Source organism: Prionailurus bengalensis, chromosome C1, assembly GCF_016509475.1.
Source record: "Prionailurus bengalensis isolate Pbe53 chromosome C1, Fcat_Pben_1.1_paternal_pri, whole genome shotgun sequence".
Classification (NCBI taxonomy): domain Eukaryota; kingdom Metazoa; phylum Chordata; class Mammalia; order Carnivora; family Felidae; genus Prionailurus; species Prionailurus bengalensis.
Genome location: NC_057345.1, coordinates 71,905,856 through 71,933,621, shown reverse-complemented (window position 1 = coordinate 71,933,621; position 27,766 = coordinate 71,905,856). Strand labels below are relative to the sequence as shown.

General features: G+C 41.9%; 1 protein-coding gene and 1 pseudogene across 2 annotated transcripts in view; one reads left to right on the top strand and one right to left on the bottom strand.

Annotated features, from left to right (window-relative positions):
* Nucleotides 1–25,886, bottom strand: part of DNAI3 (dynein axonemal intermediate chain 3) — an 82,860-nt gene extending 56,974 nt beyond the window's left edge. Inside the window, exons 1-7 of one of the 2 annotated variants that reach the window (XM_043575462.1) lie at nucleotides 25,225–25,886; nucleotides 13,585–13,680; nucleotides 13,155–13,193; nucleotides 6,001–6,182; nucleotides 5,125–5,229; nucleotides 4,409–4,558; nucleotides 3,135–3,334 (exon numbers count right to left, since the gene is read on the bottom strand). In XM_043575462.1, coding sequence (XP_043431397.1) covers nucleotides 3,135–3,334; nucleotides 4,409–4,558; nucleotides 5,125–5,229; nucleotides 6,001–6,182; nucleotides 13,155–13,193; nucleotides 13,585–13,666 — 758 coding nt within the window. In that variant the 5' untranslated portion in view covers nucleotides 13,667–13,680; nucleotides 25,225–25,886. The remainder of the gene's footprint in view (nucleotides 1–3,134; nucleotides 3,335–4,408; nucleotides 4,559–5,124; nucleotides 5,230–6,000; nucleotides 6,183–13,154; nucleotides 13,194–13,584; nucleotides 13,681–25,224) is intronic. The other variant, XM_043575461.1, reaches the window with a different exon arrangement.
* Nucleotides 19,415–20,743, top strand: LOC122480715 (annotated as a pseudogene).
* Nucleotides 25,887–27,766: the final 1,880 nt, after the last annotated feature.

Here is a 27,766-nt window from a genome sequence, read left to right as displayed (position 1 = left end):
ACAAACACATATCAAGTGGTGATAATAACGTGAAGAGAAATAGAGTTAGGGGGTAGATAGTAACGGCGGTGGTTGCTTTTATAGATGGCCCCCAACTTATGCTTCCTTCCACGTGTGATTTTTTCTTTCCTACAGGATGGTGTGAAAGCAATATGCATTCAGTAGAAACTGTACTTTGAATTTTGAATTTGATATTTTCCTGGGCTAGTGATATGCTGTTTGATCCTCTCTCACGTGATGCTGGGCAGTGGCAGCGAGCCTCAGCCCCCGGTCAGCCACAGGGTCATGAGGGTAAACAACCCATACACTGACAGCCATTGTGTACCCACACAATCATCCTGGTTTTCACTTTCAGTATTTAATAAATTACATGAGATAGTCAACACTTTATTATAAAATAGGTTTGTGTCAGATGATTTTACCCAAATGTAGCCTAATGTAAGTGTTCTGACCACATTTAAAGTAGGCAAAGCTATGACGTTTGATAGGTTAGATGTGTAAAATGAATTTTCAACTTAGGATATTTTCAACTTACCATGGGTTTGTTGGGACATAACCTCATCATCTGTCATGGAAGATCTGTATACAGGAATTTCAGAGAATGCCTCATTCAAGCAGAAATCTGGATGAAGGAGGGAATGAGCCCTAAGGATGTCTGGGAAAAGAGTAGCCTGGAAGCTATGGGTATGCTTGGTGAATTGAAGGAACAAGGAAGCCAGTGTGGCTGGATTAGATGAGGGAAAACAGGCAGAGAGAATCTAGACCATGTGCAGCCTTGTAGGTTCCTGTAGGATGGGAAGCCATTGAAGGGTTTTGATCAGTGACGGTATCTTACATTTTAAGAGGATTACTCTGGCTCTCTATGGAGAATAGAATGCAGAAGGGAAAGAGTGGATAGAAGTAAGCCAGTTAGGAGGCATTACAATAACCTAGGCAAGTGGTGAAGATGGCATGGTCCAAGGTGATAGCAGTGGATATATTTTGAAGATAGACCCAAGAAAATCCAAAGTTTTGGGTCTGAGTAATTACAAGAATATCATTGTAATTTACTGGGATGAGGGAAATTCAGTGAATCTCAGTTTTGGAGTTAAAAGGAAAACATTTGTTGTTGGGCATGTTAAACTCAAGAGACATATTAGAAATTCAAGTAAGTAGATAAGTAAGTGAGTTCAGGTAAGAAATTGAGGCTGAAGGCATAGATCTGGGAGTCATCAGCAATAACAGACAATAGATTAGTATCATAGGACTCTATAAATTCACCCAGGGATTAAGTATAGTTAGAGAAAAAAAACATCAAAAGGAATAAGCCTTCGGGTCCCCTAATATTTACAGGCTGGGAGGAAGGGATCCAGTAAAAGAGACTGGGAAGGAGCTGCCAATAAGTTAGAATGGGTACAATGAGTGTCATCCATAACACTGGAAAGCTGTGCTTTAAGGAGAAATGGTCAACCACGTTAAGTAGTGCTAAGAAGTGGAGAAAAATAAGGTCTGAACATTGGATTAGGCAATCAGACAACTGGAAGTCTTTGGTGACCTTGTGAAGACTGGCATGGGCTCAAAACAAAATGGCTGAAGAGAGAGTGGAACTAGAGAATACGGACAAGGAAGAGTTTTGTTATAAAGACAAGCAAAGACCTTGGAATAGCTAGAGACGTCAAAAAAGTTGGGTTTTGTTTGTTTTAATGATGGGAGTTATGGCATTTTGTATTTACACATGTCTCCTTTCCACCCTTTCTTCCGTGCCTACTGCCACCATCTTAATTTAGACACTGGCCACATTTTGCCTGTTTAACTACAATGGTCTCCTACTTGGCCAATGTTCTCAACTCCAGGCTTTTTTTCCCTCTGCTCTCATCTTATGCTTGACTCATCTTATTTAAATAGCCCTATCATCCTGCCTCTCCCTTGCTTCAGAACTTTCCAAAGTTCCTTACTGTCTGCCACAGGGAATCCATTTCTCTGTCTGCCTCTGCTACTCACTCTACTCTCCCCAGGCTGGTGTCCTTGTTGTCCCATGCAGACTCTGGTCTTCCCTCCCCCTTGAACTGTTCAAGTCTTTTTAAAAATTTGGGTTGTTTTTCCTTTCCCCATATCTCTAAACCATATTCAGCATCTGTGGCTTATCTTCCATAAATCTAAAATTATTTTAAAATAAACAGTATTTTTTAAATCCTAAAAAAAAAATGCATGGTTTAGCTAAGTATATTTTCAGACTTATACAACCTTCAAAGACTAACTCAAGTCCCCAAAGCATTCTTTCAGCAATCCATTTCACATCAGTTCACTCACTGGATTAATTTTAATGAAGAGTTTGATGTGTGAAATGATATGGGTAGTCTCAAAGTGCTCTGGATCCAAGGCAGGCAGACAGGGAAGCAGAGGAGTACAATGTGGGTCATCAGCGCTATAGTAAAGATCCCTCTAAACTCTAGCGGGGACCCAGAGGAGGGAGAGATCAACTCTACCAGATGTTTCCAGGAAATCACAGAGGAAGGGGCACCGAAGTGGACCTTGAAGGGTAGAGAGGTGTTCTCCAGGTTCACCATTTTATACAGAGAAGCAGCCTGGGCAAAGGCAGGGAGATATGGAAGAGCAGATATTCTGGGAGCTGGAAGCAGCTCATGGAGGTAGAGCATAAAGAGCTTGTTTCAGAACAGGGGACAAGGCTGGAGTGGCAGGCAATGCCTTGTAATGGAGGAAGGAGGACCTAATGCCATCCTAAGGGCTCTGGATGTGGTGGGGTGCTAAAGAAGAGATTTAGGCAGTGACATAACACAATCTGATTTGATATGTAAGAATGACCACTTAGGTGGTGGAATAGAGCAGTGAGGAGGCAAAGGCGAGAGAAAACCAGGGCCCCTTCTCTGGTTGTCTGGTTGTTGATTATTAACAACATTAGTTATTTTCCCACTCCATAGTGGTTACAGTCTTATATACTTGTATCTCGTTTTCCTATTGAGATTTTAAAAGGTGTTGATGAGTAGATCTTCCTGAATTGAATCACTCTGTGAAGACCTAGGTCATCACTGTCAAGCCGTTTCTATTTATGATAAAGTCTTTCAAAAATAATCACAGATGTTGCTAGATTTTACTGTACTTGCCTTTGAAAATATACAACCCCGTCACATACTTACCATCTTGTTTGAGTACTTGTGTCCTTGACTTTGGGGACGACTTGCATGCCAACATCTTTCTCAAGTTGCTTAACAATAAAATTTTTATCTGGGTAGGCTGTACATTCAATATAGGCATCTTTTACGCTGGAAGCATTTTGGTCCCTGAACTTAACTGGCGCACCAAATTCACTTCGTTTTCGAGAAATCATGTATGTAATCTGCAACATGTGTAAACAGTAAAAGGAACATAATCAAGTCCCTGGAAAAATGGATGTGGGGTAGACAATACTGGTGCTCTGCTCAGATCCTCTAAAATCTCTCCCTCTACTTTCTGTTTACCTCTCCACTTCTGTGTTTTCCATTTCCAGGGCCACCACCTGCTGTTCTTCTGCAGAGCACTGCTCTGGGGCTACTGGGACCACGTTGGTACAAAGGTACAAAGAATAGTGACTGCCAGTTTACATCTTGACCACTGTTGGACTGGCAGGAGACATATGGAAGCCCGTCTCCTTTACTTGTGTTTGAGACAATTCAGGTGTAATTTACACCCAGAGTTCCCTGAGGGGTTCAAGCTAAAGCCTTTCCTCTACTGGACTTTTGCCTGAGATAGCATCCTTTGTAGGACTTCTGCTATGTCCGTGTCCTGCTGCTTTTCCTATTCTTCTATGGAACTTTCATAATAAATCACCCACACGCAAATGTTCTTTTCAGGGGCTGCTCTGGGTATGCGTAGGGCTGCCATAACCAAGTGCCACAGTCTGGGTGGTTTAAAACAACAGGAATTTATTTTAACTATTTTCATAGGTGTGGAGGCTGGAAGTCTGAGATCAAGGTGTTGAGGGGTTGGCTCCTCTTAAGGGCTCTGAGGGAGAATCTGTTCCTTGCCTCTCTCCTAGCTTCTGAAGATGGCCAGAAATCCTTGCTGTTCTCTGGTTTGTGGATATATCACTCCGGTTTCTGTTCCCTTCTTCATGTGGTGTTCTCCCTGTGTCTCTGTGTCTTCGCATAGCCATCTTTTTAATAAAGACTCCAGCCATATTGGATTAGCGTCCCCCGGTTCCTAAATAGGGTCATATTCTGAGGTAGTGGACATTAGGACTTCAGCATATCTGTTTTGGGGACTACAATTCAACCCATAATACCCACATATCCAAAACAATAACCATTCTTCTATCAAAGGAAAAGCCACATCCACGCTGGCAAACATAGCAAACCTTACAGATCCCTCAGGAATAAGTGTTGTTGAGCATTACAGAGAGGTAATGCACTGAAGATCATATCAGCCCTCTGACCTGCTTTGTAGATTCCTTAACCGATTCTTCATCAATTTCTTTTTCACTGCCCAAAGAAACCCATGGTTTAGAGATAGGTGGTTTATAAATATATAAATCTTCAGAAGTATGCTCTTTATATTCTTCCTGTTCTTCTGGTACTTCTGGGCGCTAGAGTAAAATAAATAGCACTCTAAAATACATGACCCAAAGTAGATTATAGCTGCATGCACCTATTCTGCAATAAACTTTACATTTGTATAAATCCATTAAGCACTTACTTATTTTCTTTTGTATTTGTTCATGTTTTTCAATTAGGAGAAGAAAATTAAACAAAAGGGAAAAAGCCCATTTAATCTTCACAACAGCCCTGGAAATAGATCCTGTTGGTGCCACCACTTTGTGGACTAGTGGTTCAGTAACTTACCCAAAGTTGTGGAGATGGCAAAAGGAGAGCCAGAAATACGGGTCAAAGAGTAGCCAAGAGCAATATTACTCCAGATTCATTGTTTCTACTCTCACTGGGTCAATGAAGGGCACATAAGTAGAGTACATGTTACTCTGAGATATTTGATTTAGTTCATCTGACATTTATTGCTTACCTACTCCAGGTACCTACTCTAGGCCCCAGGGAAAGAGAGCAGAACAAGAATAATCATAACCATGTATAGATCTCCCCCAGAGGTATTTCTTTCTTCTGACAATCAACAAAATGCAAGGACTGGGGGTTTGCTTACATTTAAATAGTTTTCTTTGCCTTCTTCTGTTCCAATAAGATAAAAGTTAAGTCCATATCTGAAGTCTTTGTCATAAACAACCAGAAGGTCATCTCCAGGATATTCCTACAGGAATATAATCAAAAGGGAAGGTCAGTTTTCATTCAGGTTATTCATACACAAAACTGTTATTTTTCTAATCAATCATGAAAGATAGCCAGAGTGCTAATCTATGGCTCATAATCCCAGATTGCACACTTATTTTATAGAAATTAACAAAGCTCTTAAAACTAAGTGGTTCTAGGGAAATTTACCATGCAATTTTATTTCTAATGGGAAAAAAAAAGCATTCCTTGTATTTGGTATTGATACTCTGTATGTTTGGAGACATATCAGGACTAAGATTATGAATAAAAAATTAAAGCAACACCTGGGTGGCTTAGCTGGTTAAGCATCTAGCTCTTGATTTCGGTTCAGGTCATGATCTCATGATTTGTGGGATTGAGCCCCGCTTTGGGCTCCATGCTGAGTGTGAGGCTGCTTAAGATTTTCTCTCCCTCTCCCTCTGCCCCTCCCCTGCTTGTGCTCTCTTTCTCTCTCAAATTAAAAAAAAAAATTAAATCTGTATGGGAAAATAAGGGTAGATTCCTATTCTAGTTGAAATTGGGAAGGATGAATTTTTCTGGGTGTAAAGTAATAATCAGTCACTGATAGGTGTTTGCTTTTCACAGATCATTGAGCAGGATCCCAAAGGAGGTATGGACAACCTAGCATTTGCTCAAAGTAATGGAGGTGGGGAATACCAGATTTGAACTCAACAGGCTCTCTAACTTTTATTATTATGTATCAGAAGCCTCTTGGGTGGGACTGAAAAATAAAGAGAGATGTTGTACTTACCTGGATAACTTTTTTGACTGGGTAGAAATCAGACACTGCAGCTCTGTTTTTAAAGTCTGCTAAAATATCTTCTTTTTTGATAAGTTTATAAGGTTTTTCATCTGTGACATCTTCATCTATTCGGCAGTTAAATATTTCCTGGGTCTGGGTAGTTAACACTAAAGGATAAATTTCTGGATGACCTGGGGAAGGAAAAGTAGACTTGGGACATTAAATATTACCACTTAAGATATTAAGAGGCAACATGCAATTGTTTGCTTTAAATAATTGTCTTGGCCAAAATTTTGAAAGGCTTTTTGTAAATGTTTATTTATTTATTCTGACAGGGGGCAGAGGGGCAGAGAGAAAGGGAGAGAGAAAATCTGACAGTGCAGAGCCTGACGTGGGACTTGATCCCACAAAATTCGAGATCATGACCTGAGCTTAAATCAAGAGTTGGATGCTCAACTGACTGAGCCACCCAGGTACCCCTCATTGTTCTTTTTTTTTTTTTTAAGTAAGTATATCCATTACAGAAAATGTAAAATAAATAAATAAATGAAAAGAAGAAACTAACAATTACCTGGAATTACTACCTCTCAAGTGAGAACGTCTGTTAAGAGTTTGCTCTTTTTCCCCTCTCTCAATCCGTCTTCTCATTGTCTTATCCTTCTTATCACCATCAGCTTCCACAGTCCCAGTCTCAGCTCTGCATCTACCCCCAAAACTCCTTCCCCCAACCCCACCTTCCCAGGGTCCCAGAGCCCACTCCCTTCTTCTCCAGATCCTACACACTTGGATGTCCTGACATCTTTTCTCCTACTGCTCAACAGATGTGCCAACAAGGGGAGAAATGCATGTGGCCTCTAAAATGGAGTTTGGGGCTTACTTTCCCATAGAAATATTTATCGCCCTGCCCAAAAGAAATACTTACCCCCCATCCTAGTGGCTCTATGATACAATTATCCAGGTAATTTAGGAGGGTTTTAATGACTGTGTGCATAACATTGATGATATGTGGAAATATATTCCAAATAGCAATCAGTTGGTACAATAAACATTTGGAATACAAGTTGTTCACAAATTAGGATCAAACTGCCATTTTTATCTCCCTGAGAGTTGGAAATGGGGGAAGCTAGGATCCAAAGTAAGGTCCCTGCACTCTTAGTACGATGCTATACTTTCTCTATTATGTGTGAACACAGAGCACTGGAGAGGGTCCTGCTCCTTCCTCCACACGGTCAGGGAGGTAACAGAGATTATATTCCATAGGATGCAGTGAGCAGCATTTATTTCCCTAGAAGCCTGATAGAGCAGGAGCCAAAGACAGACTTCAGCTCTATGTAACTCACTCCTCAGAGTCTTACTGTGTGTACAGGGAAGAGCCCTAACAACACAGACCGTAGCTGATACATCAATTGCCCTACATATTGAAACACAGGTAATTTAAATAACTACCATGTATTGGTTTTTTTACATTTTGGTTGCTGTTCACTTTTTAAAAAGCAGTTTTAGGGGCGCCTGGGTGGCGCAGTCGGTTAAGCGTCCGACTTCAGCCAGGTCACGATCTCGCGGTCCGTGAGTGCGAGCCCTGCGTCAGGCTCTGGGCTGATGGCTCAGAGCCTGGAGCCTGTTTCCGATTCTGTGTCTCCCTCTCTCTCTGCCCCTCCCCCGTTCATGCTCTGTCTCTCTCTGTCCCAAAAATAAATAAACGTTGAAAAAAATTAAAAAAAAAAAATAAAAAATAAAAAGCAGTTTTATACAATACAATAAACTGTGTATGTTTAAAGTCTACAATTTGATAAATATATGCATATACCCATGAAACTACCACCACAATCGAGCTAAATATGCCCATAATCCCTAAAAGTTTCTTCCTGTCCCTCCCTCTGTATCCCTCCCCCTTACCCCTAGGCAACCACTGATTTGTTTTCTATTACTATAGCTGAGTTTGCTTTTTATGGAATATTATAAATATAATTACACAGTATGTATTGTTTTGTTTTGTTTTATACAGAGCACAAGTAGGGAAGAGGGGCAGAGGGAGAGAGAGAGAGAAGAGCAAGAGAATCTTAAGCAGGCTCCACACTGAGCATGGAGCCCCATGTGGAGCTTGATCCCACTACCCTGGGATCATGAGCTGAGCTGAAACCAAGAGTTGGACGTGGGGTGCCTGGGTGGTTCAGATGGTTAAGTGTCTGACTTAGGCTCAGGTCATGATCTCGTGGTTTGTGGGTTCCAGCCCCACATCGGGCTCTGTGCTGACGGCTTGGAGCCTGGAGCCTGTTTCAGAGTCCGTGTCTCCCTCTCTCTCTGCCCCTCCCCTGCTCACACTCTGTCTGTGTGTGTGTGTCTCTCTCAAAAATAAACATTAAAAAAAAAAAAGAGTTGGATGCTTAACTGACTGAGCTACCCAGGCATCCCTACATAGTGTGTAATTTTGTTTATCTTCTTTTATTCAGCATAATTATTTTGAGTTTCATTCATGTTGGTGCATTTAGAAATGGTTCATTCCTTTACATTTCTGACTGGTGTGCCATAAAAGAAAAGATCAACTAGGCAAAGATTTCTTAAGATTTATGGCTTTGGATGTTGTATCTAGGATATCTTTGCCTAATCTGAGGTCACAAAGATTTTCTCCTATATTTTCTTCTAGAAGTTTTATAATACCTGGTTTTATAGTAAGGTCTATGATCCATTTTGGGTTAATTTTTGTATATGGTATGAGGTACAGATTAAAGATCTTTTTTTTTTAAGTGTAGATATATAGGTGTTCCAGCATCATTTGTTGAAAAGACTATCCTTTCTCCACTGAATTGCCTTTGCACTTTTTTTTTGAAAATCTGTTGACCGTATATATGTCAGCCTACTTTGGGAGTCTTCACTCTCATTCATCAATCTATTTCTTTATCTTTATGGCATCTTTTAAAAATAGCAGCAACAGTTAACATGAACCTTCTTTGCAACATCCCCATAAAAGGAAGTGTGTAGGTACCACCTAATTTAAGTTCTGTAACCATCTCCAAGGTATTGCTACCTTGTTTTTCAGATGAGAAAGCAGAGACTCAGAGAGGGGAAGTCACTTGTGACCACCCAGTTATTAAGTGGAAGAATTATGAATTGAGACAGGTCTGATTCCAAAACCTGTACTATTAATCACTAGTGGTAAACAGAATAGAGCCGCCCCCCTGCCCCACCCCCTAAAGATGTCCATGTCCTAATCCCCGAAACTTGTGAATATGTTACCTTATATGACAAAAGGGACTTCCAGATGTGATTAAGTTAAGGAACTTGAGATGAGGAGACCACTGGGCCCCTGAGAGGGACCCAAGGTAACCACAAGGGTCCTTATAAGAAGAAGGCAGGGGGACCAAAGTCAAGGAAGGAGATGTGACAAAGAGGCAGAGGTCAAAGAGATAGAAAGATTAGGAAATGCTATCCTGCTGGTTTTGAAAATAGTGGAAAGTGGCAACAGTCGATGAATGCAGGGGGCTTTTAGCTGAAAAAGGCAAGGAAGTGGATCCTCCCCTCAAAGCCTCCAGAAGGAACCAATCCTGTTAATACGTTTCCTTTAACCCAGTGACAGTAATGTCAGACTCCTGGTTTCCAAAACTGTAAGATAATAAGCCATTTAAATATTCAGTGTTTTAAGTCAATACATTTGTGGTAGTTTATTATAGCAGCTATAGACAATTAATACACCACTGATACTCTAACCTGTATTAAAAATCATGACTTATAATTTGGGGTAAATTATTTAACTTCTGGGAATCACAGCATCTCTGTCTCTGTAATGGCCATAAACAATGCCTACTTCACAGAGATAAACGGATGAGAGGGGTGTGCCTGGCACAGAGCTGTTGTTCTGTAAATGTTAGCTCCATGTAAAAACTACATTTATTCTCCAGGAACCTCTAGACATTGCCCTGTAGACCCTTAGGCAACAGTTTTTTAGTCTGTCTGTTGATCCTTGGTTCTTAGAAGGAAAGGGAATCCTAATTCCCTGAGGCATGAGCCACAAGCCCTGAGTGACAGTTGACAATGTCAGGACCCCATAGCAAGGAATTCAGAGGGATCCTTATGTTTCCCTGAGGAAGATCTGGGGGAAGAAGAGAGATGTTCTAGTATAAGGTAAATCAAAACCTATCCTCAGGTCTCACTGCTGTGTACTGAGGTGGTTTTTTTTTTCTCCTTAAATAAATCCATTTTTTCTCCTTAAATATCTATTTTTTAGTCCATTTACTTTCTGCTGAAACCCCGTCATACCCCATTCTCATGTTTGTGGACTTTCTTACCAGTTAATTCATGTAGTCAAGAAATATTTACTGGGCAACTACTATGTGAAAAGCACGGTGTTGGTAGTAGGGTTGGACTATCTAGAGGAAGAGACAGAAATTAGGCAGATATACTCAGAAATACTTAAGTACAGATTGTGACAAGTGCTATTTAGGAGAAAACAGGGTGAAAGTAGAACTTAGAATGAAGAGAATGGGAGTGGTGGTGGCCTATTTAGATGAGAAGAATAGAGCAAGCCACTTATTTATTCAACAAATCAGCAAATATTTGTCGAATGGTTATTATGTGTCAAGATCTGCTGAGCAAGAGCGTTTCTGTTCTCCTGGAGTACTTGTGTTCGTGTGTGTGTGTGTGTGTGTGTGTGTGTGTGTGTGTGAAAGAGAGAGAGAGAGAGAGAGAGAGAGAGAGAGAGAGAGAGAAAGAGAGAATACCCCAGGGCCAGCCAGGTGTGTGTGAAAATAGGTTATAAATGCATAAACAAATAAATACAGCCCATCTTCATTATTCACAGATTTTATATTTGCAGATTCACTTGCTAAAACTTATTTGTAACCCCGACATCAACAGTCGCAGTGCTTTTTGCCATCATTAGCGGCCATGCTTATAGTGGCAAAAACTTTGAGTTGCCTTATGTGCGCGGTCCCAGCCGGGGTCAAACACGGTGATGCTCTGCCATCTTGTGTCAGCTGTCAAACAGTAAACAGATGTCCTTCCCGCTGTCTATTTAGTGCCACATTCTTCCCATTTTTGTGCCTTTTTAATTGGCAATTTTTGCCAGTTAAAATATCTCCCAAGCGTAGTGGTAAAGTGCTGTTCAGCATTCCTAAATGCAAGAAGGCTGAGATATGTGTTGTGGAGAAAATACGTATATTAGATAAGCATTGCTCAGGCACGGGCTGTAGTGCTGTTGACTGTGAGTCCCATGTTAATGAATCAACAATATATATTTAATAAGGTGTCTTTAAACAGAAACACACATAAAACAAGGTTATGTATTGATTGGCTAATGAAAATGTTGTGACCAAAAGTTGACAGGAACCTCTCTGTATTTACACTAGGAGCACTAGCTCAGTATTTGCTAATTCAGTATTCGCAGCAACTGTGCAGAACTTCCAAGAAAAACAAGACTCAGCTGTACTTTAATTTCAGCCTTAGGATAAGTGCTAAGAAGGCAATAACATGGTGCTAAGTGAAGGAGAGGACAAGAAAGGCCTCTGGCAGGAGTGGGATTGGAGTCTAGATCTGAATGATGAAAAGGAGAGAGTTGCATAAAGATCTGGCAAAAGATCTATCCAGGTATCAGGAGCAGCAAGAACAAAGGGCCTGAGGCAGGAATAATTTTGGTATGCTCTGTGCTAAGCAAGGCTGGTGGGCTGTAGGCAGGCAGGTGTGGTGGTTGGGAGTGGGGAGAGGATGGAGTGATGGTCAGAGAGGAAGGTGGAGCCAGGACCCCTATAATGATAGAGTAAAGCCATGGGAGAGTTTAAGCAGGAAAGAGACCTGGCCACGTGGTGTGCAGAATGGATTGAAGGAGGCTGAGTGGAGGCAGTAATAGCAGTTAGGGGCTAGGGAAACAATTGGAGTGAGAGATGTGGGGGTCTGGACTAAGGTTGCAGAGGTGGAGATAATTTGAAGCGGATGGGATTTACTTTAGAGGAGGAATTGACAGAAGGAGAATGTTTAGATGGGAAAGTGTTAAGGGGGAGAAAGGCGTCAAAGATGACTTCCAAGTGTCTGGGTGGTACATTCATTAATTCAGTAAGTCATTTATTGGGCAGTGTGCCCTGTTCCAGTGCCATTTACTGTCAGCTGACATCCTCTCACCATCTCCCCACCTCCCCCCCTCTACCAACCTGGCTCAGGTCTCCACCATCTCTTTCCTAGATTGCTGCAAAAGCTTCTTGACTGCCCTCTGCTTCTGTCCCTGACGTTCTCAGCTGAGTAGCCAGGGTGACACTTTAAAAACAAGTCAGGTTAGGGGCGCCTGGGTGGCTCAGTCGGTTGGGTGTCCGACTTCGGCTCAGGTCATGATCTCACAGTTTGTGAGTTCGAGCCCCACATCAGTCTCTGTGCTGACAGCTCAGAGCCTGGAGCCTGCTTCAGATTCTGTGTGTGTCTCTTTCTCTGCTCCTCCCCCAGCTTGCACTCTGTCTCTCAGAAAGAAGTAAACATTAAAAAAATTTTTTTAAATGAATTAGAAAAAAAAAAAAAAAACAAGTCAGATCCCATCACGCCTCTGCTTAAATACCACCAATAGCTCCTACCCTACTTGGCCAAAAGAACCCTCAGAACAGCCTTCAAGATTTTAGATCTTCCTTCTCCCTAACCCTCACTGTTTCCTCTCTGTTTCTAAACATGAAGTGCATCACCCAAGTCAAAACTAAGAGGAAAGTTTCAACAACAACAACCAATACAAAAGGTCCTACTGGAATAAGATTATTTAGCCTCTGAAAGAAGGGACAGCATTAATTTGGTTGGCTAAGTTCTAGTTTATTTGCTTAAAAACCAGCCTCTTTACTTGAAATAGTGGAATCTTACCATGAAGTACAGATAAATATTGCCCATGAGCCAGAGTCTTAAAAAATATTATTCTAATAAAAGCAATAGCTTGCAGACTCACAACACTTTAGAGTCTCTTTAGTAACCACACCATGTTCGATTTGTAAGGGACTGCTAGGCTCAAGTCTATTTCTGTTTGAAATTCTCTCTTCCACTCTTACTGTTTATTCTTTCTGTAACATTTTTAATTTTAGATTCTAAATGACATAATTTTAGCCCACGTGTATCTTCAACACATCGATTTGTATTTTTGTTTGCTTATTGCATTTTAAAATATCATAAAACTAGGAGCATAAATTCTAAATTATACTTCCACTTACCCATGCTCTCCATAGTAACAGGTTCCACTTCTTCTCTGTCTAGAATATAATGAAATGATGTCAAATTTACATTTTTGACACAGAAGCATCTTAATTTATCACAATCTTTTACCAAGCCTCAAAGCACAAAACATAAACACAAGTACACAGTGAAGTTTTAAACTATTTTATAAATGCTTAGATAGAATTTGAATAATTATCTTTTTTCACAGAATTATGTCTTCATGAAATGCTATGGCATATAATGGATGTTGCAATGAAATGAATTAAAAGAATAAATGTCTATACTCTAAATTCCATATGTGTTTGACTTTATGACAGCGAACATATTTCCTTATTTGATACAGAAAACCACAATCATTTTGGCTGCTAATATATATACAGATTCTAAATCCATAAAAAATCCCATTAATGAAAAAAACAATCCTACCAGGTAATATCTGTTTGGTTTTGCTCCGTTTTGTGTTTTTGTGGCCACCAGCACTCTTTTGTTTTTGAGATTTTGGAGCCATGGTTCTGACTTAGGCTGTATAAAGAGATAATGTCATTAGTAAATTGTTTTACAGTTTCAAATAGTCAGCATTACCATTTAGTAAAACATGAGAAGAATATGTTTTCTAAGCTTTACCTTTAACTAAATCAAAGTGTATCTTCATAGGATGGGTGTTCTGTGACCAAAGGTTTATCGCAACAACAATCTTACTGGTAAGGTCTTGCCATTCCAAGGGAGCCATTCAGCTGAAGCAAATGGAAGTGACCTGCCAGCCCTTCAAGGCTTCAGCCATAGGCCCTGCCATGGAAGCATGATGGGGGATACTGGCCCCCCGCCTCTCGCTGCTGTTCCCGTTCCAGGGAGTTAGTGTCTGCTGCCCTCTGCCCAGCTCCCCACCAGGTGCCTCAGCAACGAAGGCAGGCTCAAAGTCCACGGGCCCACAACATACATACATGTTCATAATTTTTAAAATTTGTATCATTTAAGCAGTACTTTTATCCTAGCATGTGGACCTCTACCCACTGTGTCCTTCTTTGTGCTGTCAGAGAGTGCCTCCAAAGGTTCTCTGTGGAACTGATCATCAGTTTTGGCTGAGGTCATTTGCTGTCACATCAAATCCTTGTCATCTCAATGGTCACCCCTGTCTCATCTTGTTAGATGGTTAGGAGTACAATTTCAGGAGCCTAAGCAGCAAGGTTGAAAAATAGACTTTGCCTTTTAGCAGCTGTGTGATCCTTGGCAAACTAAATACCATCTGAGTCTCAGTTTATTCATGTTTGTTTTTTTCAAGTTTATTTATTTTGAGAGAGTACGTGCACATGCGAACTTGATCAGGGGAGGGGCAGAGAGACAGGGAAGGAGAAAGAATCCCAAGCAGGCTCCTCCTGGTCAGTGCAGAGCCTGATGGAGGGCTCAAACCCATGAACTGCGAGATCACGACCTTAGCTGAGATCAAGAGTCAGACGCTTAAGCAACTGAGCCAACCAGGCATCCCTTAGTTTATTCAGGTTTAATGGGGATGATGACAATAAAACCTACCTCATAAGGCAATTGTGAACATGTAATGAAATAAAATTGCATTGACCTTGACTCAGTCATGTCAATCAGACTGGCTTGCCTTATTTTATAAACAAACACAGACTGAAAATTATTTCATAAACCCCAGTCAGAATATCCTGAGTTTCATTTTCTTTCTAGTTCCTTGATAACTAAATCTGGTCCAAAGTGTGGGTTTGTGTTTGTGATATACATTTTTCCACTTCAGACCCTTCACATGTATTTTTTCAAAAGGTAATAGTGATAGCTCACGTTTGTTGAGTGCTTACTATGTGCCAGGCACAGTTCTAAGTACTTCACGTGTATTATTTATTTAATTTGAATCACCCTTTTAGGTAAGCATTTTATGAAAACTGTTCTCTTCATCCTCATTTTATAAGATGACAACAGAGGCTGGGAAACTTGCCTGAAGGGATACACAGAGCGTGAGCGGTAGAGTCAGGGTGAGAGCACCCCCAGTGTGGTCCCAATGCCCCCAATTTTCATCTTTGCACAAGACTATCCCTTGGGTTTCAGTGGTAACTGTTTGCTGTGTTTCATCACAAATGAAATTCTTTAAAATCATTGTCCTTACCTAGAAAGGTGTGATGTTATGATTTAATCAGCATTTTATGATTCTGACAACTTGGGAATTCCTACTTTTTAAACCCCCTGCAATGAATGGTTCCGATCCAGCTTTTTAGACTGTCAGGTATCCTCAATCCCACTTCTCAGCCTCACTATAATTTCAAATCTTGGACCTAGTACTTTATTCAGAAAATTCTTTATCAGTGTACCCCTCTCCATATTTTATTCCAGCCCCATTTGACTTAGAATACTCAAGCACGCCTGGGTGGCTCAGTTGGTTAAGCATCTGATTGTTGATTTCTGCTCAGGTCATGCTCTCACAGTTTTGTGAGTTCGAGCCCTGTATTTGGGCTTTGCACTGTCGGGGATTCTCTCTCTCAACCCCTCTCTCTGCCTGCCCCCCATCCCCCACCCCCGGGTTCAAGGTCTCTCACTTTCTCTGTCTCTCTCAAAACGAAATAAGTAAACTTTAAAAATAAGATACTCAAAACTCTCCAGATACCAGCTGGACTCACCCTAAGCACATAGACAACACACATACCATCACCACCACCACCACTATTCATTCCACAAATATTTATCGAGCAATTTAGATGCACCAGATGCTGTCCTAGGTGTTAGGAATACAGCAGTGAACAAAATAGGCAAAACCCTTTCTCTGATAGAGCTTACATTCTAGAGGAAAGAGAGCAAACAAACGAGCAAAATCATCAGTATTTTAGACGGTCATAACTGTTACAGAGAGAAGTCAAGTAGTAAGGGGAGAGGAATTGTAGGAGTAGGGAAGTTGCAATTTTATATTGGACTATCAGGGAAGACATCACTGAAGTGACATGGGAGCGAAGACCTAAGAAAAGGGGGGGTGGGGTAAGCCAGAAATGCAGATATCTGGGGACAAAGGGTGTTTCCAGGCAGAGGAAATAGTAAGTGCAAATGTTCTGGGGCAGGAATATGCTTGGCACGTTTAGAAAACAGCAGGAAGGCCATAATGGCTGGAACGGAGTGAGTAAGGGAAGACCAGGAGATGAAGTTGGTCAGAGAGGTGATGAGGTAGGTACACAGTAGTCAGCTTTGCGATGGCCATAAGTCTCAGTAACAAGCAGCCACAAATTTCTTCTTTGGCTCTGTGTTGTGACTGTGGGTCAGCTGCTGCTTCAAGTCTTATTCTGGGACTCGGGCTGGAGGAGCGGCCCCTGTGTGACAGCCTCTACTTTCATGGCAGAGTAGAAGGCGAGAGAGCTCCCCGAGCTGTGTAATGCCTCCCGAATCTTCCCTGTGGCACTGGCACACTGTCCTCTCTGCTTATATTCCACTGGTCCAAGCAAGTCACACAGCTAATCCCGATAATGGGGAGGAATGCACACATGATCCTTGTGCAGGGGAGGGAGGTAAGAATTGGCGCCAAAATAGTTGTGGACAAGTATGTAACATGCCACAAAGGGTCTGGGTCATGTGTAAAGACTTTGCTTTTACTCTGAATGGGGGGGGGGGGTGCGGGGAGCTATTGGATGGTTTTGAGCTGAGTTTCTTTACCTGATCTGAGTCACATTTTAACAGCCCTATGGCTGCTGTGTTGTGAAGACTGCAGCGAAGAAAGAGTTGAAGCAGGGATTCCAATTAAGGAACAGTCAGCAATCCAGGGGAGAAGTGATGGCAGCTTAGATCAGGGAGGTGAGTGTGGAATGGAAAGTGATTGGGCTCCGCACATATTTTGTAAGTAGAGCCAATGGGATTTGCTGACGACTTGGATATAGAGTCTAAGAGAATAAACAGGACCAAGGATGTCTGCTACAAGTTTGACCCAAAGGATTGAAAGCATGGGACTGCTGTTTATTGAGATGGGGATCCCAGGGAGGAGTAGATTTGAAAGGGAAAGTCAAAAACTCAATTTAAGGCATGTGAAGTTAGTCTGTAGACTGCGAACTCCATAACTGGCACAACGGACATTCTAAAAAAATGCTGGACTAATGATTCCTTGGTGCCCTCTTTCCTTCTGCCCTCTTAGCATATGGATTTCCAGTCTGGACAAAAGGCTTTTGCCTGAGATCTGTGGAATCACCTGTATGCATGCTGTTTTAGTTTTCTATTGCTGCTCTAACAAATTATCAGAAACTTAGTGTCTTAACACAAAACTCATTACCTAACAGTTCTGTAGCTCAGAAGTCTGACATGGCTCTCACTGGGCTAAAATCAAGGTGTCACAAGACTGTGTTCCATTCATTCTAGCATCTTATGGGAGAATCTGTTTCCTTGCCTTTTCTGACTCAAGAGGCCATTGGTATTTCTTGGCTTGTGGGCCCTCTTCCTCCATCTTCAAAGCCAGCAACGGTGGGTTAGATCTCTTTCACATAGCCTACTCTGACCTTTTCTTCTCCCACTTCCACTTTTTATTTATTTTTTTAGTGTTTATTTATTTTGGAGAGACAGAGACAGAGCATGAGTGGGGGAAGGGCAGAGAGAGAGGGAGACACAGAATCTGAAACAGGCTCCAGGCTCTGAGCGGTCAGCACAGAGCCCGACGCGGGGCTCGAACTCACGGACCGTGAGACCATGACCTGAGCTGAAATCAGACGTTTAACTGACTGAGCCACCCAGGTGCCCCTCCCACTTCCACTTTAAAAAAAAAAGTTTATTTATATATTTTGAGGGAGAGAGAGAGAGACACAGAGAGAGCGAGCAGGGGAAGGGCAAAGAGAAAGGGAGAGAGAGAATCCCAAACAGGCTCCGTGCTATCAGTGTGGAGCCCAATGCTATGCTCGAACTCATGAACAGTGAGATAATCACTTGAGCTGAAACCAAGAGTCAGATGCTTAACCTGAGCCACCCAGGTGCCCCCCCCCCTTCTACTTTTTTAAGGACCCTTGTGATTACACTGTGTCCATCGAGTTAACATAAGATACTTTATTTTGTGGTCAGCTAATTAGCAGTTTTAATTTCATCTGCAACCTTAATTCCTGTTTGCTAAGTATGTTAAAATATTCACTGTTTCCAGGGATTAGGAGATGCCACGTTGGCATTAAGCTTGAATATATAGGTATCAATCTAACACAATCATCCCAATAAATAGTCTAAGTAATCACATGTGCCCACTTTTTTCAAAGGCTGCTATTAAGCGAACTGTGGGTAATCTGGTTCAGTTTCCAATATGCAGGGGAAAACAAAGTCAATTTCCCAGCAGTACATTAGGTTACAAAACTGGGTTAAACAGTAAATGTGTGTGCTTCCTTACCAGAATAGCTCATTTACTATTTTCACAAATATTAACTACTGTGTCTAACATATCGTCTAGTGACCAAGGAAAAAAGAAGACCAGGTTGTTCTATAGGCTTTTAGGTCCTAATTATTCTTTTTTTTTTTTTTTAATTTTTTTTTTCAACGTTTATTTATTTTTGGGACAGAGAGAGACAGAGCATGAACGGGGGAGGGGCAGAGAGAGAGGGAGACACAGAATCGGAAACAGGCTCCAGGCTCCGAGCCATCAGCCCAGAGCCTGACGCGGGGCTCGAACTCCCGGACCGCAAGATCGCGACCTGGCTGAAGTCGGACGCCTAACCGACTGCGCCACCCAGGCGCCCCTAGGTCCTAATTATTCTTAATTAAAAGCACAGTATCTAAACTGCACCATAGATGCAAAAATTCATTAGCTGAGGCCAGCCTGTTGAATACAGTCTAAACTGAAAAGAAAATTATTTACTTTGGGAGTAGCTACTTTACATTGTATTTGCGTCTCAGGCAAAATTTCATAGTTTATTTTAGTCACTTGAAATAATAGAAACCCTACCAATATTGTGTCAAGAAAACAAATCCGTTTTAACTGAAGATCTCTAGATGAAATGTATGAAGTACTCTACGTCACTTCAAAAGAGACACTTATTTATTCGACGTTAATTTCTTATGCAGATTTTCTTTTAAAAAACAAATCCCAAATAAAAGACGTTACTGTAAGGACGCGAGACAGGACGGCGGCTCGCCGCCAGGGGGAGCCGGGGCAGCCGTTGCGGGGCGCGCTCTCGAGCTGCAGCGGCCCAGGGTGTCCCGTCTGGGTGTCCTGTTGGTGCCCACACGCGGAAGAGGCGGTGGTGGTTCGCGGTGGCCACGGAGCGCGTTTGAGCCGGGACCGGGCCGAGGTTCTCCGCCCACGGAAATGAGCCGCCAGGCTGCACCAGCATTCCCTGCTGGAACCTCCAAGTGTGCGCCGTCCCAGAGGGTGCCTGCCCTGACTGGCACAACTGCATCCAAGAATGACCGGGCGGGTCTTTTTGAGTGTCCTGTCTGCTGCGGCTACGCGCTACCACCCATTCTTCACTGTCAGAGTGGCCATCTCGTTTGTAGCAACTGTTGCCCAAAAGCTCGCATGTTGTCCAACCTGCCGGGGCCGTTGGGATCCCCTCGCAACTTGGCCCTGGAGGAAATGGCCAGTTCCCGCGCTTTCCCCCTGTAAATATGCCTCTCCTGGAGGAGCGATACCTCTGCCACACACACAGAAAGCAGACCATGAAGAGCTCCGTGAGTTTAGGCCTTATTCGTGTCCGTGCCCTGGTGCTTCCTGCAAATGGCAAGGCTCTTTGGATGCTGTCAAGCCCCTATATGATGCATTGGCAAAGTCCATTACAGCCCTACAGGGAAAGAATATAGTTTTCCTTGCTACACTGGTGCTGTTGACGGGGTGATGATGCAGTCCTGTTTTGGCTTTCACTTCATGTTAGTCCTGGAGAAAAAGGAAAAGTCCGACGGCCACCAGCTGTTCTTTGCACTTGTATAGCTGATAGGAACACGCAAGTAAGCTGAAATTTTTGCTTATCGACTTGAGCTAAACGGTCCTAGGCGGCGATTGACTTGGGAAGCGGCCCGGTGATCTATTCCTGAGGGAATTGCAACAGCCATTATGAATAGCGACCGCCTAGTCTTTTGACACCAGCATTGCACAGCTTTCTGCAGAAAATGGCAACTTAGGCATCAATGTAACTATTTCCATGTGTTGAAATGGCAACCAAACTTGTTCTGTCCAAGTGTTTAAAACCACTGCATTCAGTTTTACAGAGAATAAGGCACCCGTCTGCCTGCCAACCTGAAACTTTTGATAGGTGGAAGCTAGACACGTGAAGGTAAATAAAAAGGCTGTTAAATACAGGAAACAGTTGCATGTAATAACACTAATTAAAAATAAGTCTACAGTAAACCACTGAAAAAGTATGTGTGTATACATACATTATACACACACACACACACACACACACACACACACATACACACTCAAGATGGGTACCTTTGTATTAAGAAAGGAAGCACTGTAAAATAATTCTGAATTTGTGTTATAGATTGAGTGTACTGTTGTACCGGGTTTTTGTTTTGTGTGTGGGCACCTGAGCTTGTGTGTGTTTCTTTATCTGACAAGCCATGTTGAGCGCTCTTGGACCACTGCTTTTCCCTTTGTGAGTCAACACAGAGTGCTGCTGTATGTGTATATATTTTGTGCGTGTATTTGCTAATTTTTATTCTAGTTTTTCATTATATTTGATTTTCTTTTCTGTAATTCAGGTTTTTCTCACCTTTTTTGTATCTTTTTAAAGTTAGTGTCTTTGATATGCATAATTGCTTATGGTAAAGTTTCTACATATGTGTTCAGTATGCATTTTCTTTTCCCCCATTAATCAGTTCATTAGAAATATTTATTTAAAAATTTTTTTAACATTTACTTATTTTTGAGACAGAGAGAGACAGAGCATGAACAGGGGAGGGCCAGAGAGAGAGGGAGACACAGAATCTGAAACAGGCTCCAGGCTCTGAGCGGTCAGCACAGAGCCCGACGCGGGGCTCGAACTCACGGACCGTGAGACCATGACCTGAGCTGAAGTTGGACGCCTAAGCGACCGAGCCACCCAGACGCCCCTCATTAGAAATATTTTAAATTCAACTCTTTTTTGAAGATACGAATTCCAGAAAGGAAAGGTAACATCAGAATAATTATCAGAAGGTATTTAAAGCAGTTATAAGATGGTCTCTGTCTCTTCTCTCTCTCTTTCTTTGTCTCCAGTCGAGTCATATCTTTGAACTTATTCCTTGAAAGGTTAGGGTATACTGATTTTTTTTTCATACTGGAAAAAAAAATCAGGCTTTTTTTCCCTTCCAAATATCTTGGGCAAATCACATGCTTAAAATTTTTTCCTGTATTTATTGGTTTTGCAAAAGAAGGCATTATCTCACACAGTATTTGTAATCAAAAGCAAATCATTTGTTTAAAAAAAGGCAGTTTGCAAAAAATGTGGTCTTTTCTAGTTCTCATTAAAAGAATATCTGGCAAATTAAAAAAAGATGTTACTTTATTTTTTTAATGTTTATTTATTTTTGAGAGTGAGAGAGACAGCAGGAGTGGGGGAGAGGCAGAGAGAGAGGGAAACACAGAATCTGAAGCAGGCTCCAGGCTCTGAGCTGTCAGCACAGAGCCCAACATAGGGCTTGAACTGGTAAACCATGAGATCATGACCTGAGCTGAAGCCAGCGTTTAACCAACTGAGCCACGCAGGCGCCCCCCAAAAAAGATGTTACTTTAAAATTACAGCAGGTCTTACTAAGAACTTTTTATAAAATTGCATATTTCATGGAGTGAATATGCTATATTATATTTTCCAGCTTTTCACATTAAATTGACTACTAAAAGGTCATAAGAATTTTTCAATACAGATATTACTTTGTTAAGGTGACTCTGAAATGCTCACCACATTTAATTCTTGTTGAGAGATGCAGAAGAGATCCTTCATCTATTCCTAAAATAAAAGATTCACCTACTCCAGTAGCCTGTATCACATTTGGTTTCAAAGCCACTATAGCTGACAGAATTTCAAAACAGAACTTGTAAACTATAATACTTATAAATATTTAATTGTTCCATTTAAATATTTTTGATGCTAAAACTGCTTATATGCTTTGTAAATTAATCCACCCATTCCAGAATATCATTTTGCTTCTTTTCCTTTTTTTTTTTTTTTAAGATTTCACTTTTAAGTAATCTCCACACCCAACATGGGGCTCAAACTCACAACCCCAAGATCAAGAGTCGCATGCTCTAGAGACTGAGGCAGCCAGCCAAGTGCCCCAAGGACACACTTCCTACCTTCCAGGTTAACAGCAAAGGCATTAGGGAGTGGCAAGCAAGTACTGGGTAAGTCCCCTGGGTAATAGCTGAAAACCTGTGATGGTGCTTTACTGACTCGGAGGAGCCTTGCATTTGGAGCGGTCTAGGACATGGTTCCAACTAACTTTCAAGACTTGTTCATGACTGTATCTTTTTATGATGCTTCTATTCAGGAAGATAACTACCGCAGATGAAGAGATAAGTGGCAAATTACAAATGATATAACGCAGCGATTTGAACAGTTATTAAGCTTCCTTTCTTCTTTCTGTTCTGCTGAGACACATACACCTGTTTACACGTTCTCTTTTGTCACCTGTATGTATGTGTGGCTTGCTCCCAGCTGTGAGATCTTTAATTCTGAGAAGACCTGTAGCACTGGCACCTTCTCACACCTTAGAAAGTATTACTTCCCTAGGTGTACTTCAATTAGCAATTAGCTGACCTTATCTGGGTGGTCATCGTCCTCTTTTCTCTTCCCAAACTATTTGTAAGCTCATCATATGCCTCCCCCTGCTCCCCTTTTTAAAGGGATTTAGAATGAGATCCAAGACTAACATCTTGGGAGGCTGGTAAATGTCTCCAAGAACTGCTGCTTCTTGGTCAGTCTCCACGAAGACCCTGACTTAGCTTAAAGGTTCTCCTAGGCTCATCACCATCTTCTGACAAGTTCACAACTTCCACCCTCCAGACGTAACTGTTCCTATAGTCTTTCCCATTGGTCTACTACTCTTGTTCTGTCCTTCCAGCTTACTTCTACCTCTTTCCAAGACTGGATATTTACTTATTTAAGTAGACGCTCTCCCATCACTTCTGCCTTTGAAATTTCTCCTGAATTCTATGCCCTCCTCGCCACAGCCTCCCCTGGTTCAGGCCTTCCACGTGTCCTCTCATACCAGTAGTTCCTAACTAATTTATGCCATCAACCCCTTTGGCAGCTTGGGGATGCCTATGCTTCAAACAAAAACATGAGATTACAAGGGAGACAGTTATCAAACTATTTTAAAAATTATGATATAATAACTCATGTGCTTCTTCATTAACACATTAAATAATAAGATCTAGCAGTGGTTCTAATTACTACCTTGACTTTGAAGAAGGGATGAGCATAAGTAATACATCTGTAACATCCATAATACAATATGAAAAGAGCCATAATTTCTTTTGGTGACAAAGTCACATGTCGTGCCAATACTGCTGTGGTTTGTTACCAACCGCATACTTTTCAATAAGTGGTTAGTAAATAGGTAATTTATTTTTAATCCACGGATTCCCCTCCTCCCACAGATTAGGAACATTTCACTTGCTTCAATGCCTCTGTTTCAGCCAGAACAGTTATTCTCAGGGCAGGCCTTCAGAGCTCTCTTTCTAAAACACGGATCATAACCAGTCACTTCCCTGTGTACTGCGGAATACAATGTGGGTCCCAACTGTCCACACTGGCATTCTCCTCCAGGAGTGTAGGAATGGAGCTCATTAAAAAAGCAAATTTTCTGGACCTACAGTGATTCTGCAGTCTGAGCCTAGGACTCTGACTTTTAAACATGACTATAAAGTAGTCTTGCACTAGTGGTCTGCAGATAAGACTTTGCAAAGCGGGATCAAATCTAAACTTGTACACATCACCTGCAACCCCCTTCACAGCCTGCCTCACCACATCCTCCTTCCAGTTTCTACTCACAGGATTACTCACGTCCTCCAAATAGCCCCCATACCTTTCCATCTTCCTCTCTGGGGACCCCCTTCCCTCTTCACCCCTCCTGCTCCCCACCATGCATACATTTCTCTGCTTAAATCCTACTCATTCTTCAAGTCTCAACTCCAGTGTGACCTTCTCTCGGAAGCCTCCCCAGCTTTCTCACTCAGGCTGAAAGAATCTCGTTTTCCCTGACACTTTTTTTTTAGTTTGCTTATTTTGAGAGAGACAGAGAGTACAAGTCAGGGAGGGGCAGAGAGAGGGAGGGAAAAAGACTCCCACACAGGCTCCGCACTGTCAGCGAGGAGCTGGAAGCTGGGCTTGAACCCACCAACCTTGAGATCATGATCTGAGATGAAATCAAGAGTCAGTTGACTGACTGAGCCACCCAGGCACCTCTCCCTGACACTTTCTAATCACATTCTATGTAATTATGCCAGGCCTCCACAAATGCAGAAGGCCTCAAACTCAGAGCTTCCTGAAAGATTGCTGTGAATTCATTCAGCAAGCAACACACACCATGGAGAAGGAGGGAGAAATTATTGAGCAGCAATTAGGCACGGGAGGTCATAAGAGGAATCTGACAAGGCCCTTACTTTCAAAGGGTTAATGTTCTCCCATTCATCTTCTTTACTCTTCATCTACTCTAGCCGATTTGTAATAGTCCTGAAGTCACTTCTCTAACTACGTCAGCCCACGCTAACCTTTTCTACTTTCATCTCTGTGCCAGAATCATGCTGTTTTCCTTTTTATCTATCTATCTATCTATCTATCTATCTATCTAGCCAGCCAGCCAGCCAGCCAGCCATCATTTATTGAGCTCCTAGCATTGCGCTGCAATGTGCTAGACAATGTGATATACTACCTGTGAACAGCCCTAGTACCCGCCCCCACCGTTCTTAGAGTGTCGTTAACTGCTCTCTCACTGCCATTTTTGTCTCCTGGTTAGGCTGGAAGTTCTCTGAAATCAGGGAACGTTTTGTAGTTTTTTGCAGTCTTTACTGCATCAAGCACATCACTGGCCCAGCGAGTGTTCCAAAGCCCAGGGAAGAGTGAGTAAAAGACTTGTTTTCCACGCCTCCTTTCCCATTCAGATAGGAAAGCCTGATTTCCCATCAGAGTCCCTTACCTGATACTGCTAAGCTGAAGGGGGAAAAGCCTCTTTGCAGTACCCTGGAGAAAGCTCCTTTGGGAGCTGGAGATGGAAGTTTGACTCTCCTCTCAGAAAAGCAAGTCCCAAGACCACAAACAGCAGCTCCCGGCAAGCTGTTGCTATGACACATCCGTTGCTAAGAGAAAGAGGCGGTGCCTCTGCTGAGATTGACAAGACACCACCACCAATACAGTGTCCGCTCCCTGGCCCGCTCCTTAAGAGCAGACTTGTGATTGGTTGCCGTAATGTGGACGTCACATCTTGAACTAAGGCCAGCTCAGTTTTCCACAGGCCGGGAAGGAGTTGTGCGATGTGGCTTCCTGTAAAGAGGGTGGTGGCTTGGCTTGACCCCAGGACGGACAGCCTTGCCCTCACCAGGTGCAACAGTACCCAAAGATGAATCCGTCTAGGGTGTGATCTCTAGCAGCAGGGAGTAAGGCTGGGAGGAAGATTGAGGGCTCCAACCCCCTTAGGACAGCTCGGCTTCACCCATCGGCGGTTGGGGCAGGGTAGCCGTCCCAGGAATCTGCCCTAGATTCCGATGTGAAAGATAAAATCTGGCTGGATCGGGTGTCGTGAGTGTCCCAGAATTCTGATGTGTTACATTTTCCTCTTGCCAAATAGTTTTTGTATAGTTTGACTCATGCTGGAAGTCTCAGGGGGAGAAGATTAAATCCCTTAGTAACTCTAAGGTTCATTTTATCTGTGGTTATGGGTCCTACGGGATTCACACAGTGAAGTTCCTCTCCCTGAACGTTGTTTCCCTCTTTCCGTTAAAAAATAATTAAAACTGCCTAATTTGTAAGCTGGCAGAATTTAATAAAGTAATACAATTGACTGCAGTAATTAGTCCAAATTGATTTCTTTAAAAAAATATTCTTTTAAAAAAATGTTTATTTATTTATTTTGAGAGAAAGTGGACATCCATATGTGAGTGTGGGAGGGGCAGAGAGAGAGGAGACAGGGAATCCCAAGCAGGCTCCACACTGTCAGCACACACCCCCATGTGGGGCTCAATCCCATGAACCATGAGATGATGACCTGAGCCCAAATCAAGAGTCGGAGGCTTAACTGACTGAGCCTCCCAGGTGCCCCCAAACTAATTTTTTTACAACCAATTTAAATGAAAATATTTAATTGAGAAGAGGCGTACAGATTCATGACATTTGAGAAAATGATCCTATGACTTCACACGGTGTATAGAAAGATCATATATATTCTTCCAAATTTCTGAAGAATTTGTTTTGTGAAATGCTAATAAATTTTACTAAGGAAGTCATTTTTAAAAACTAGGAGGAGGACTTATCATGTTGACATTGTGACAACCTTTCCCCAGGCTATTCTACACCCTGACACTGAAAGATTACTCTTCCTTGGGCTCAGGGTGAGTCTTCTTTTCTTACTCTGTACTCTCCTGTTGGCATATCTGGTCCCCTTAGCTTTTGCCATCCTGCAAAGCACATCAGTGACTTTCATTTCTGTATTTTCAGCCTTATACATCTTTTAAATTTCTTTCAGACCTGATTTTCCACTACCTACTGGACATTTTAAAATACATATCTAGCTTAGTTCATGGTGCTTAATATTTGCTAGATGAAGATATTAAATGAATAATTTCTGTGCCACAGGCATCACAATTTAGCAGAGGCAAAAGTCAACTCATTGTCTTTCACATATCTTTGAGGTACTTTTGGAAACTTTTCCCCCTCTATTTTCTACCTTAGGTAATAGTATCCATTGCTCATGGGTTTGCGAAGCTAGAAATCTAAGAATCACTCCTGACTCCCAGTACTCAACAGTAAACGTGTCACTAAGTCCTGTCATTTTCCTTTCCTAAATTATCTCTCAAATATCTCTTCTTAGCCATCCTCACTGCCTCTGCCATATCTCAGGAAGGCCCCATTTCTCACCTAGATGGTAGTAATAGTCTCTTGATTTGTTCTGTTTCCTCCTCTCAAGTTGATTTGCCAAGTTGCCACGGTGTTCTACAACAGAGATTCAATCTTGACATCACCTTGCCTAAATATTCTCAATTTGGCATATGAAACCCACTACAAATATAGTCCTGAAAGATGCTTTAAAGATATCTAGGAGATAATGAGTTATTTTTCTAACCTCATTTCCTGTCTCTCTCTTCTGTTCGACCCATGTTTTAGTCCAGTGCTTCTCAAGTGAAACCCCTAAGAGCCAAGGGGCCTGAAACCACAGGGTTTGATGATGATAGGCTGATGATAAGAGTTACAGCTTGAAACAGACTTCTGAAATCGGGATGTATTTGTTTCATATAAAGAATGCATGGACTTTTTGTATTCTTCACAAATATATTCATGTTTATTTTCATGCTTATTTTTTTATTTATGTAAATAATCTCTACACCCAACGTGGGACTTGAATTCACAACCCCGAGATCAAGAGTCTCATGCTCTTCTGACTCAGCCAGCTAGGTGCCCATTTTTCATTTTTTAAAATGTCTGAAATCTCTATTCAATGCTGTATGTCAGTCACATTTCAACAAAAC